This window comes from Leptodactylus fuscus, chromosome 4, assembly GCF_031893055.1.
Source record: "Leptodactylus fuscus isolate aLepFus1 chromosome 4, aLepFus1.hap2, whole genome shotgun sequence".
Lineage (NCBI taxonomy): Eukaryota > Metazoa > Chordata > Amphibia > Anura > Leptodactylidae > Leptodactylus > Leptodactylus fuscus.
This window is the reverse complement of record NC_134268.1, coordinates 123,608,193-123,621,389: the sequence shown is the minus strand read 5'-3', so window position 1 is coordinate 123,621,389 and position 13,197 is coordinate 123,608,193. Positions and strand designations below refer to the sequence as shown.

Here is a 13,197-nt window from a genome sequence, read left to right as displayed (position 1 = left end):
CCCTTTTTGCGGGGGGAGGGGTGCAGGGGGGTCAGGGGTTAAGTGTTACTAACACCTAACTCCCCCCTCAACAACGTTCAGTCGGAACTGAGTCCGACTGGGTATTTTAACCCTTTCGATCGCGCCGTGAAACATCACAGCGCAATCGAAAGGAATCCGCCGACAGTCCGGTGATATCGGCACCCCCCGCGGTGAGATTGGGGGGTGCCGATATCCGTAAAAGGCAGCCAGGGGTCTGGCCAGTAACCCCAGGCTGCCCGGAGCCCCCACATACCTGGTGATCCTTCCAGGACCTTCTGACATCAGGCTGTGCGTCTGTACAGCCTGACATCCTGCTACGGTATGCAATGTGGGACACAATGCTGTGTCTCACATTGCATACTATATCAGCAATCAAAGTATTGCTGATTGAAGTGTCCTAAAGGGACACCTGGAAAAGTGAAAAAATTAAAATAAAGTGTATGAAAAAAAATAAATAAAGTTATAAAGCCCCCAAATCCCTTTTTCTCTATAGAGAATGAATTCTATCAAAAAAGCACTAAAAATTAATAAACAATGCATATTTGGTATCGTCGCATCCATAACAATCTGTACAATAAAACTGAAATAATATTTAATGTACACGGTGAACGCCGAAAACCCCCCCCGGAAAAAACCTTATAAAATGTTATAAAAAGTGATCAAAAATTAATATGCAACCCAAACAGTACCAGTAAAAAGCACACATTGTCCCGCAAAAAATAAGCCCTCAACCAACAGTCACCCGAAAAATAAAAATGTTATGCCTCTCAGAAGATGGCGATGCAAAAAACATTGATTTATGTCCCCAAATGTGTTTTTCCTCTGCAGAATTAGTATCGCATAAAAAAATAATATAAATGAGGTATCGCCTAAAACGTACCGACCCGCAGAATAAAGGTCACATGTTACTTATACTGTACACTGCATGGCATAAAATTAAAAAGGTAAAACGCAATGCCAGAATTAATTTTTTATTTTTATTTTTTTTAAATCCAGTAAGAAAGAGTTAATAAAGTGTTTTCAATAAGTTGTAGGCACCCAAAAATGGTGTCATTACAAAATGCATCTCATCCCGCAAACAACAAGCCCTTATATGGCCGTGTCACCAGAAAAATAAAGAAAATATAGCATCTAGCAATTTGAAGACAAAAACCCGCAAAATCGCCAAATCATTAGAACACAACTGGCTGCGTCAGGAAGGGAATATATAATTTGTTCTAGCGAATATCAGCAGACACCCCAGATTTACAGCTTATGAGGGAAAATATACCAGAAGTGACCCCCCAGAGTGACTCCCCCAATCATAGGAGCTACTGGGACATAGTAGGGAATTTGGTGTCCCCAATGTTCTCCGCACCGCTTATATATTCCCTCTTCACCATCTGCTGTGCAGTCACGTCTGGTATTCTAATACTCACTAAACCCCCTGATAAATTCTTTGAGGGGTGCAGTTTTCAAAATGTGGTCACTTCTTTGGTGAATCCACTTTTCTGGTACCTTACAGGCTCTACAAACATGACATGGCGTCCAGATACCAAATCTGAACCTGAATCTGTACTCCAAAAGCCGCATAGCGCTCCTTCCCTTCTGCGCCCTGCTGTGCGCCCAAACTGCAGTTGATGCCACATGTATGACATATATATGACACTGGTGTACCCGGGATACTGTATGTAATGTCATATGTGGGTATTAACCCCTTCCCGCCGATGGCACTATTTGACTTCCTGACCGAGCTCGATTTTTCAAAACTGACATGCAATAACTTTGGAACGCTTTAACTTACCAAAGTGATTTTGAGATTGTTTTCTCGTAACACATTGTACTTCATGTTAGTGGTAAATTTTGGTAGATATATTTTGTGTTTAATTATGAAAAAATAGGAAATTTGGTGGAAATTTTGAAAAATATGCATTTTATGAAGTCTGAAATGATGTGCATTACATACAGATAGTCAGACCTCCAAAATTATATCATAAATCTCATGTCCCAGATCTCTGCTTTATGTCGGCATCAAACTTTAGTCACCCTTTTATTTTTTATGGACATTAGAAGGTTTACAAGTGAATCAACAATATTCAAAATTTTCAAGAAATTTCCAAAACCTATTTTTTAAGGGACTAATCCAGTTCTGAAGGGGTTTTGAAAGACCCTTGTATTAAAGCCCCCCATAAATCACCCCATTTTCAAAACTGCACCCCTTAAATAAGCCAAGTCAACATATACCTAGTAATTAAACCCTATAAGTGCTTAACAGGAATTAATACAAAATGGAGGTGAAATTTTCAAATTTGATTTTATTTTACTAATATATTCGTTTAGCCCTAGAATTTGCACATTCACAAGGGGTTAAAGGAGAAAACACATCCCACAATTTGTTATGCACGTTCTCCCGACTACCATAGTACCCCACTTGTGGGTGTAAACTAATATATGGATGCACAGCGAGACGCAGAAGGGAAGGTGCGCCAAGGAGCTTTTAGAGGGCAGACCTGGCTGTGATCAGTTTCAGGAACCATGTCGCATTTACAAAGCCCTTGAGGAGTCAAAACAGTGGAAACCTCTAGAAAGTGACCCCATTTTGAAAACCGCACCCCTCAAAGAATTTATCAAGTGATGTAGTGAGCATTAGTAACCCCGAAGTGAATATGTAAGCTGTGCAGAGTAAATTGGGTACACCAAATCCCAATCTATTTTTCCACCAGCTCCTATGACACGGATGGGGAAGCGGGGCATTCTGAGGGATCAGCGCTGGTGTATTATCTCTCATAAGCTCTAAATATGGGGTGTCCCCTGAAAACGCTCGCACAGCTAACACATTTCCTTCTTGTCGCAGCCACTTATGTCCTAATGATTTGACGACTTTTGGGGTTTTTGTCTTCACATGGTACAAGCTAGATTTTTATTTTTATTTTCTGGCAATGTGGCCATATGAGGGCTTGGTGTTTGTGGTATTAGATGTACTTCTCAATGCCACCATTTTGGCGTGCCTGTAACTTATTGACTACATTTTATTAACTGCTTCTGGGTGGGATGTAAAAGGAAACCTCAATTCTGACATTGCTTTTTAGCATTTATTTTTTTCCCCCGTGCAGAGTACAGTATAAGTAACATGTTACCTTTATTCTGCGGGTCGGTACGGTTACGGCGATACCTCATTTATATATTTTTTTTAATGTGTTGCTATTTGTGCAGAATAAAATTCAATTTAGGAAAAAAAACCAATTATTTTTGCATCGTCATCTTCTGAAAGGCATAACATTTTTATTTTTCGCTAGACAGAGCTGGTTGAGGGCTTATTTTTTGTGGGATGACCTCTGCTTTTTATTGGTACCATTTTGGTTTTCATCTGACCATTTGATTACTTTTTATTGAACATTTTGTAAGGGAAAGGTGGTGAATCATTATTTTGTGCGGTTTTCTACGTTTTTTTTTTTTTTGTTTACGTCGTTCGCTGTTCGGATTAAATAATGTTTTAATTTTATTGTTCAGGTTATTACGGACACAGCGATACCAAATATGTAATGTTTTTTTCTTTATTTTACATAATAAAACATTTTATATGGGGAAAATGGGATTTTTGGGGCTTTATTTCTAATTTATTTTAAACTTATTTAAACTTTTTTTATTTTTACTTTTTCAAACTTTTTATTTTTTACACTTGTCCTTATGCAGAGCTAACTACATCCACTCCCATATGAAAGCTGTCACTATGACTTCACTACATATAAACACTCACTTATGTTGATTTCTCTGCTAAAGGCTATTGTTTATCACCATACTTTTTTGCTGGACTACATTTTTGTTATATATTTACACATTTTTTCAACTACCACGTATGTTCTTTGACAGGTAGCATTGGTCCCCTTATATGCATATGTTTGTCTTTTGTACTGTGTTGTATCAATGTTTTTTAATATTTTCAAATAAATCATTCTTTTACATATGATGATTCCATTGTCCATGTTCTCGATTATATTTTTTTGGATTATCATCTAAAATTTGTTTGCCTTTAGTTGTTTTTTCGTATTTTTCCTATGTCCCCTATATGGCGTGGCAAACTGCAAACAGCACTTCTTATGTCTTTCTTTGAACAATGCTTGTCTTCTTGCCACTCTTCCATAAAGGCCAGATTTGTAGAGTGCATGACTTATAGTTGTGTTGTGGATATTTCCAACTTCTCTAGGGTGACCATGGGTCTCTTGGCTGCTTTGCTGTCCAGTGCTTTCCTTGCTCGATCTGCTAGTTTAGGTGTATTACCATGTATTGGTAGGTTTGCAGCTGTAGAATCTTTTTTCAATTTTTAAATGATGGATTGAACAGTGCTCCTTGAGATGCTCAGAGCTTGTGATATATTTTTATAACCCGACACTGCTTTAAACTTCTCCAAAAATTTATCTCTGTTTTGTTTGGTGAGTTCATTGGTCTTCATGATGCTGTTTGTTCACTAGTGTTCTCTAACAAACCACTGAGTCCTTCACAGAACTGGTGTATTTATACTGAGATTAAATTATACAAAGCTGGACTCTATTAACTAACTAAGTGACTTATGAAGGCAATTGTGCGCACTGGATTTTATTTTGGGGTATCAGAGTACAGGGAACTGAATACTTTTACACATCACCCTTTTCAGATTATTATTTGATTAATATGTATCATTTTTGTTCCACTTCACAATTATCTGCTACTTTGTGTTGGTCTATCATTTAAAATCTCAATAAAATGCATTTACATTTGTGGTTGTAAAGTGACAAAATGTGAAAAAGTTCAAGGAGTACAAATTCTTTGGAAGCCACTATACCCATGAAACCTGGCAGATCCCATAGTCTGTAATGCAGTCTGTTGGGTGTCAATTGTTTGGGCCTGAGAGCCCCTGAAAGAAGACTTTCTTGTAAATATGCATATCCAATAGAATGCATCAGTGTTGAATGTGAGTCCTGTCTGTTGTAAACTTGAGTAGAACTCACAAAAAAAAGTGATCATGTGGAAGAGTTCCATAGCCTCGTTCCCATACGTTTGCATGGCCAAGACTAATATCATCCAACTGTATTCCACTGCAATCTCAGATGTGGATCAGAGGCAAACTTTGTCATGCATGGGGTCTTCATAAGACAGTGTTCTGAGTGTTGTTTCCTCACAGCTTTTTCTTTTTTAGATTTTTGGGAATATAATCTAAGACGACAAGAAAAGTAAGTTGCTTTTATGAATACTCTTGCTTATTCACTCCGGTATCTTTTTTTTTTTTTTTTTTTTCAATAAACAAATGAATAGATCATAGATGAATAGATTTTCTGCAGGCCAGTATGATTTATGCGCATTTTAATACTGCTTCAAAAATCCTAAACTTTGGAAAATAAAGTATATATTTTAGTTATGATAATCTATCACATGACTCTATACATGTATGGCACTGCGTGTCCTATTTTTTGCAGGGAAATTTGTACTTTTATATTACTTTGGGATTTTTCTGATGATTGCTGTTTTTTTGCTTTTTGATTACTTTTTGGGGAGGTAAAACAACGGTTTGGCCATTTCTTAATCCCCCCCCCCACACACACACTATGGATTTTACCATATGAAATTCAAATATTTTAATATCTTTATAGTTCTAGCTTTTACAGATGGGATAGACAATGTGTGTGTTCAATTTTTTTTTTTACTTTTATGTTTACATAGAGTAGGAGACTTGAAACCTAGGAGATCTGGTCACTCACACAATATGCTGCAAAACTAATGTATTGCAGTTTTGCAGTGTATTGTAAAATTCATTGATCGATGGCAGCCTATAAATAAAAACAAAAAAACTTGAGTTTTCAGTAGATGATACCTTTTTTAATGGCTAACTCATAATGATGACAGAATATAACGTTTCAAGGTTATTTGGCTTCTTCTTCAGATATAACTAAAAGCAATTTCTGATGGATGCACAACTGGACACATAGGGATAGGATTTCAGGAGGGAGGGGAGAAAAGGCTTATTAGTATATACATGTAAACAATTCGCAGTTCCCAGGTTCTTATCTTTATGGCTGTCTTAGTTCAGTGATCTCTATAGAATGACGTGAACCCATGTGAGACATTCATTCCATTCTCCAGAGTGTTAAATAGGGTCATGCTCTTGTACTCATAAATCCATCTCTGTTTCCTTGATTTAAAATTCCCTCTTAAAACCAAAATTTTCATGTCATTGGTGATATTATGATCCTCATTGCAGAAATGTTTTGGCTTGGGAAGGTCCATCCTTTGTTCTCTTAATTGTATGGCGATGTGAATTAATTCTCATTCTGAGCTTCTAACCGGTTTCTCCAACATATAGATTTTCAGTGGAACATTTGGTGCACATTATTAAATACACTACATTAGGTATGTTACAGGTGTGGTATCTCTATCCTGTTAGTGGTCAGTATGTGAGGGCAGGTTTTACACCTTTTCTGTTCGCATGGGAATGTTCCTGTGTTAGTTGGAGGTGACAGTGAGCTGCTAATAACCATATTCCTGAGGTTTGGTAGCTGTCTATAGCACAGGAGAGGGGGGTCTGGAAATATGGATTTTAGACTGTTGTCTTTTTGCAGTAGTGGATGTAATTTGCGTGTGATTCCTCTCAGCGTCTCCAGGTGTGGGTTATATGTGACGACCAGAGGCACCCGGTTGTTTTCCTGTTTGGTATTGTATTTTATTAAATCTGATCTTGGTATTCTGGTGGCCCTGGTGATTTGGTTTTCAACTGTACATAAATATGCATCCTTCAGAAATTACTTTGTTATATCTGAAGAAGAAGCCAAAGAGCTTCGAAACGTTATATTCTGTCATCATTATGAGTTAGCCATTAAAAAAGGTATCATCTACTGAAGACTCTCAAGTTTTTAGGTTTTTTTATATTTCATACCCACTGGCTAACACGGTACAAAAACAAACTTTTTCTTCTGTATACCGATGGCAACCTGTGATAGAAGCACATTATTGATAGGCCTGGGCTCTTGGTTGCCATGGTAAAAGATTTGTTACCCCTTGATCTCAATCAAGTGGACCGCAGTCTGGGTCAGCACAGCAGCACTTTTGCATTGCCATGATTCAGATGTCCCAAAAGCCATGCGTAAAGTCCTGATCTCAGGTGTTACTAATAATATTTCACAGTGTTACTCTTTTAAAGAGGATGGAGGATAGTTTTACAGCTCCAACTTTTTTTTTTTCATATTTTCCAACTCTGCTTTATTTTTTGCTGGTCTACATATGTATATGTAATGTATATTTTTAGTTGCTGCAGTTTGGGGGTACATAAGTTCTAAGTTTTAGTAAAAAAATTTTGTGGGTTCATGTGAAAACCCACCAAAAAAATTCTATCTTTTTTTTTTTTCCATTTTGTTATCATGGTGTTTACTCTGCATCAAGCAATTCACAAACGGAATATCGAATGCAGATGTGAACCAAGCCTTAAAGGGATTCTACCATTAAAAATCTTTTTTCTGTGGTTAACACGTCGGAATAGCCTTTAGAAAGGCTATTCGTCTCTTACCTTTAGATGGGATCTCCGCCGCGCCATTCCTTAGTAATACCGGTTTTTACTGGTATGTAAATTAGTTCTCTGGCAGCGATGGGGGCACGCCCCAGCACTGAAAATGCGATGAGGACGTCCCCACCGCTGCCCGAGAACAGGATCCTGTGCCGCCTCTATCTTCTGCTGGATCCTCCCCTTCTTTCGTCTTTCTTCTGACGCCTGCGCAGTTGGCTCTGCCACTGAGACACTAGTAGAGCCGACTGCGGTGCCGCAGTCGGCTCTACTAGTGTCAGAGCCGACAGAGGTGAAGCCGCCGAAGAAAATGAGATCCCATCTAAAGGTAAGAGACGACCACAGCTATAGCCACAGAAAAAAAGATTTTTAATGGTAGAATCCCTTTAACAAATTTAGATTATATTTTTTACTGCTTTTACTAAATAAACGCACAGTAGGGAGTAACCGAAGAAATAAAATATCAAACTTAACTTTTAATAAATAATATATGAACCATTGAAAAGAAAATAGCCCCTCACTCAAATAGATGAAACAATACAGTCACTAGTGAGGCAGGAAAAGGGCAGGGTTAAGTAATCTATTCCCAAAGCAAAGCACCCTCTTTAGTATCCACGCCACAACATAGCCTTGTCTCTGAGCAGGCAGAATACTCCTATCTGGGGTCCCCCAGATTAATGTAGGTGAATCCCTCCACAATAAGCAATAAGTAGGACTGGAGTATCAATAGAAGTCTCTTTTAGTCCCCATTATTAAATAACTAGCAGTTACCCGTGACTTCGTCTGCGGGTTGGCGGTGCCGTTGAACCGCTTATATGTGTTGTCCCCCCATCTCTGCCTCCAGTTCCTTGTCCCCCCATCTCTTCCCCCTAGTTTTGTGTCCCCCCCATCTCTTCCCCCTAGTTTTGTGTCCCCCCCATCTCTGCCCCCCAGTTTCTTGTCCCCCCCATCTCTGCCCCCCAGTTTCTTGTCCCCCCCATCTCTGCCCCCAGTTTCTTGTCCCCCCATCTCTGCCCCCAGCTTCATGTCCCCCCATCTCTGGCCCTAGTATCTCGTCCCTCCATCTCTGCCTCCAGTTTCTTGCCCCCCCCATCTCTGCCCCCAGCATCATGTTCCCCCATCTCTGGTCCCAGTTTCTTGTCCCTCCATCTCTGCCTCCAGTTTTTTGTCCCCCCCCCCATCTCTGCCCCCAGCTTCATGTCCCCCCCCCCCCCCCCACATCAGCCCCAGTTTCGGAGCACTTACCTTGGCCACGCTCCCTCGCCGCTGCTTTCTCCGCTCGCTTAGTGCATATAGTTTTCTGGCTGCTGCCTGTGTGTGGCGTCAGGTTGCTATGACGCCGGGCCGCGCTCTGCTGCATCTACGACACACACAGAAGCAGCAGCGCGCGAACTATGTGCACTGAGTGAGCGGAGACAGCGGTGGGTGGGAGCATGGCCTAGGTGAGTGCTACTACACCGGGGGCGATGTAAGAGGGGGCATGAAGCTGGGGATCCCTGGGGACACCCCCCTCCCCCCCGCTGCACTGACCTGTATGTGGAGTGTCTGGTGCAGCAGCCTCCTCCGTCTGCGATGCGTGCAGGTGGCCTAGGATAGCCCTGGCTCTATAGCTCGCCCACAGCCTGCCATGCACCAATAGGAGGTGCGTGGACAGACCAGCGCTGGCGGAATGCCAGCTTCTACAGCCGAGCCCGGAGGTGTCTTTGGAGGGTCACGGTGGCGATTTGGGGTGAGTGACCCACATTTTAAGTAGCCTACTACCTTTTCCTGGCCAATATGTGTGTGTGTGTGAAATTTCCCCAAAATCCATTCAGCCGTTTGGCTGTGATTGAGGAACAAACATCCAAACACACAAACTCACAAACTTTCACCTTTATAATATTAATAGGATAGAGGAGATAATAAATCTATCCCCATGCATTTACTCAAACAGACTGGAAAATCAATAAAGAGTCCCACGCATTAAATTAAATCAAAGGGACTTTCCTTTGTTCCCACATCAAAATATGATGAGTTTTTATAGGTTAAAGATGTTGCCTTTTTACTCTTAAGTTAAAGGTAAAAAAACAAAACAGATGCCAATAAAGTGTGTGTGGGAGGACCACAGTATCCACACGCTTAAATACTAAAACATGAAAATTCTGTATTAATATCCAGATAAAAAGGATACAAATGTAGACAAAAAGTCATAAATTACATGTAAACATGGGGACTAAAAGTGGTTCAAGTACCAGTATTGCCAAGACCATGTGTGGAAGGTGTAAACAGCCGATACTAAATATAGAGTAATCCTACATATATAGTGTTAGAGCTTCACTATAAAGGTATGCATGCCTAAAAGTAGATAGTAAAGCTGCTACCATAAACCCATATGCATAAATTCAGTAGCCAACACCTACTCACAGTCAGGATAGCCCGACGCTCGTTTCGCCCACGTACATGGCTTTCGTCAAGGGACCACGCATCTTGGTAATACTGGTACTTGAACCACTTTTAGTCCCCATGTCTACATGTAATTTATGACTTTTTGTCTAAATTTGTATCCTTTTTATTTGGATATTGATAAAAAAATTTTCATGTTTAAGTGTGTGGATGTCTCTTTACTTGTTCATAAGTTAAAGGGTGTCTTTAATTGGGATTTTACATTTCAAACTAAGCCTATTTGCATGTTGCTTTTAGAAAGGCTGTTGTAGACATACCTTTTGTTTCCTGATCATTGTAGCGGTTTTCACGAAAAAAAAAAAAAGTTTTCTTGCAAATCAAGCTACTGGGAGCACAGCCATGTCATCAGATAGACCTGAATCGACGCCCTTCAAAACTAAATCACATTGTATTGTATTGTAAATTCTCATGTAGTACTATGCAGAATACACACCAACTGCGTCATGTCTGATCATGGCTTGATGTTTTTCTTTTAACTGTTGTCCTTGATATCTGTAGACAATGTTTAAAATGTTTGTATTGTGTGTTTTGTTTTTTTTTTTTTTTAGGTTGGAGAAATACAAGGAGAAGGTAGGATGGTGTTTATTTTTGCACTACTGAGCAGAATCATGAAAAATAATTGTGCATGATTATAGAGTTTGTCCACCTGGATAAAGCTACTTTTTTTCTGTGTGTTTAAAATGAGCAGTAACATTTACTAATATATTAACAAAGGTGCTCAATATACTTTTCTCTGGCTGACTTCTGGCTTGTTTAGCACTAGTCTTCTGAGGCAGCATGTATAGTTAATATGAATGTCAATTGCGGTAAAGGCCTTCTAAAGACATTGTACTGAAACGCTGAAGATATTCTGTGGTGCACAAGTCTACAGCATGCAAATTTTTGCTGCAGAATCATTCTGCACAATTTTATTATTTGCGTTGTAGAGGTGAAGTATGTAGTATTTTTGGTGTGAAATCCACAAGAGAAATTCCACCGCTTGTTGCATTTTTTGACACTGCAGAAATTATTCAGAAATACTTCTTATTCTCTACAACAGAAATCTGTTGCATTTCAGTCCCATGTATCCATTTCCAAAGGCCTTTTATTCACATGTTATTGTTTAGGTGAGTGTTTGTAAGTAGATATCAGCGAATAGTGAAATATTTGATATTCAATTTGAATAGACCCTCAATATTCAACCGAATATCGAATCCCATTATAGTCTATGGGGAAAAAATGCTCGTTTCAGGGGAAACCAATATTCGACTAAGGAGAGTCACCAAGTCCACAATGACACCTCAGGAAATGATGCCAACACCTCTGGAATGCAACTGGGACAGCAGGTGAAGCATGCCTGGGTGCATCTAACACCCCAAGTCCCAGTTTTACGCCGCTATCACCACCTATCAACTAGACTCTTTCCAAACTCAATAGAACCTCTACGGAAAGTGGAAAAATACTCGGAAACCTTTGCTCTACATTAATATGGACAGAGAGACACATTTTAAGTTAAATAAAATCTTACCATGCACCGTTTTAAATCATGTTGCCCATGACAACCACAGATGGCATAGGCAATAGGAAATCCAACAGCCCCCACCCTTAACTGTCATTGTGTGTGTTATGTGGTGAGACCTCCAAAAATTACTTTTCTGGCCCTTGAGGTGAGCCCTTCCAAATTAAGTTAGAAGCCCTTAAGCTGAGCCATACAAAAATGTACTTTTCAGGCCATTGGGGTGAGCCCTCCCAAACTTAGCTTCAGGCCCTTGGGGTGAGGGCAGCCTTGTACCAGCAGAGTATTAGGCCTTTAACGTGGGTTGAGCCTTGCACCGGCGGAGTATTAGGCCCTTAAAGTGCATTGAGCCTTGCATCGGCAGAGTTTTTGGCGAGGGGGTGCCAGTACTCCCACAAGTTAGCCTTTTTGGTGGGACAGAGTGTACACAAAGAACCACATCTGTCACTTGCTGAGCGACTCTTCTACTTGTACCTTCATAATAGAACCTGCGTGTGTATCTTTTTTCTTTTGCTTTCAAGTTTGATTTCTGTTTCCTATCTTGTCACATTTTTTGAAAATGAAAACTTGTAAACGATTTACTGTAGTTATGTTTTCTCATAGTATGTTAGATTATCAATAGAATATAAATAGATTAGTTAGAGTTAGAATATCAATAGATTTGTATTTGATTTATTGAGAGTTGCTGAAGAATGACATGTAGAAAAGGTTTTCTTCAAAGATAATTTTGGAATTTTTAAGGATTAGTGTTTTATAGTAAGTCTTCTCTTCTCCGAGCCCTTTGGCCCTTGAGGTGAGTTGAGCCTTGTAGGAGCAGAGTTTTTGGCCCTTTAAGTGAGTTTAGCCTCGTACCAGCCGAGTGTTAGGCCCTTTAAGTGAATTCAGCCTTACATCAGCAGAGTGTTAGGCCCTTTAAGTGAGTTGAGCCTTGCACCAGCAGAGTTTTTGGCCCTTGGGGTGAGTTGAGCCTTGGAGTAGCAGAGTATTAGGCTCTTGGGATGATTTTAGGATTGTAGGAGCATAATATTATGTTCTTAAAGGATGAATTGAGCCTTTTAGAAGTGTAATATTAGGCCCTTGAGGTGAGCCTTAATAGGGTGGTTAGAAATGTGGTTTTTAACGGTGATGTGGTGGAGGACTATGAACTTGTCAGCTGGAACAGAAACATGGGACTATGTCTTGTCGGCATCACTGAGGATGGGAACTGCTGGTTGTGGGTCCACAAACACTAAATTGCCAGGAGAGGCAGACTCTTGGTTAGGAACACGACTGGAGGTAGTGACGGACTGTCTGGTGAAAATGCTGTTACTTACCTCTCCACGATCCGTGCAGGCCTCAGGCCTACGGTAGTTGTCTGAAGTCACATGATCCCAGCCTGCGTCCTGGGTCATGTGAGGTCCGACATCATTAAAGGAGGATGAGAGCGGCGGCCGACAGGGGACAGGTATGCAACAGTGTTTTTATTCCCCCAGGTCAAAAGTTCGCCACAGGGCCCCGCCATTCCTAGTTACGCCACTGGGATGAGTGTATATACTGGAGGTGTATATACACTCTTCGAGCAGTGTAGATCTTAAAAGAGCTGTTGGTTTGTTTTTCCTGCCTAACATAAGATAGGAATTTGAGCCCTAAAAAGGGCTTTTGTGCAATTTTCTGCAGGATGAGTGTATATGCTGGAGGTGCAGTGTAGCTCTTAAAAGAGCTGTTGGTTTGTTTTTCCTGTCTAACAGAAGCTAAC

The 13,197-nt window shown here is 40.2% G+C and overlaps 1 protein-coding gene across 2 annotated transcripts in view; it reads left to right on the top strand.

The window, feature by feature from the left end:
• The window catches only part of LOC142200567 (uncharacterized), a 123,539-nt gene that overhangs the window by 48,411 nt on the left and 61,931 nt on the right, over positions 1-13,197 (top strand). For both annotated transcript variants that reach the window (XM_075271010.1, XM_075271011.1), the window contains 2 exons: positions 5,174-5,207; positions 10,516-10,537. In XM_075271010.1, coding sequence (XP_075127111.1) covers positions 5,174-5,207; positions 10,516-10,537 — 56 coding nt within the window. The remainder of the gene's footprint in view (positions 1-5,173; positions 5,208-10,515; positions 10,538-13,197) is intronic.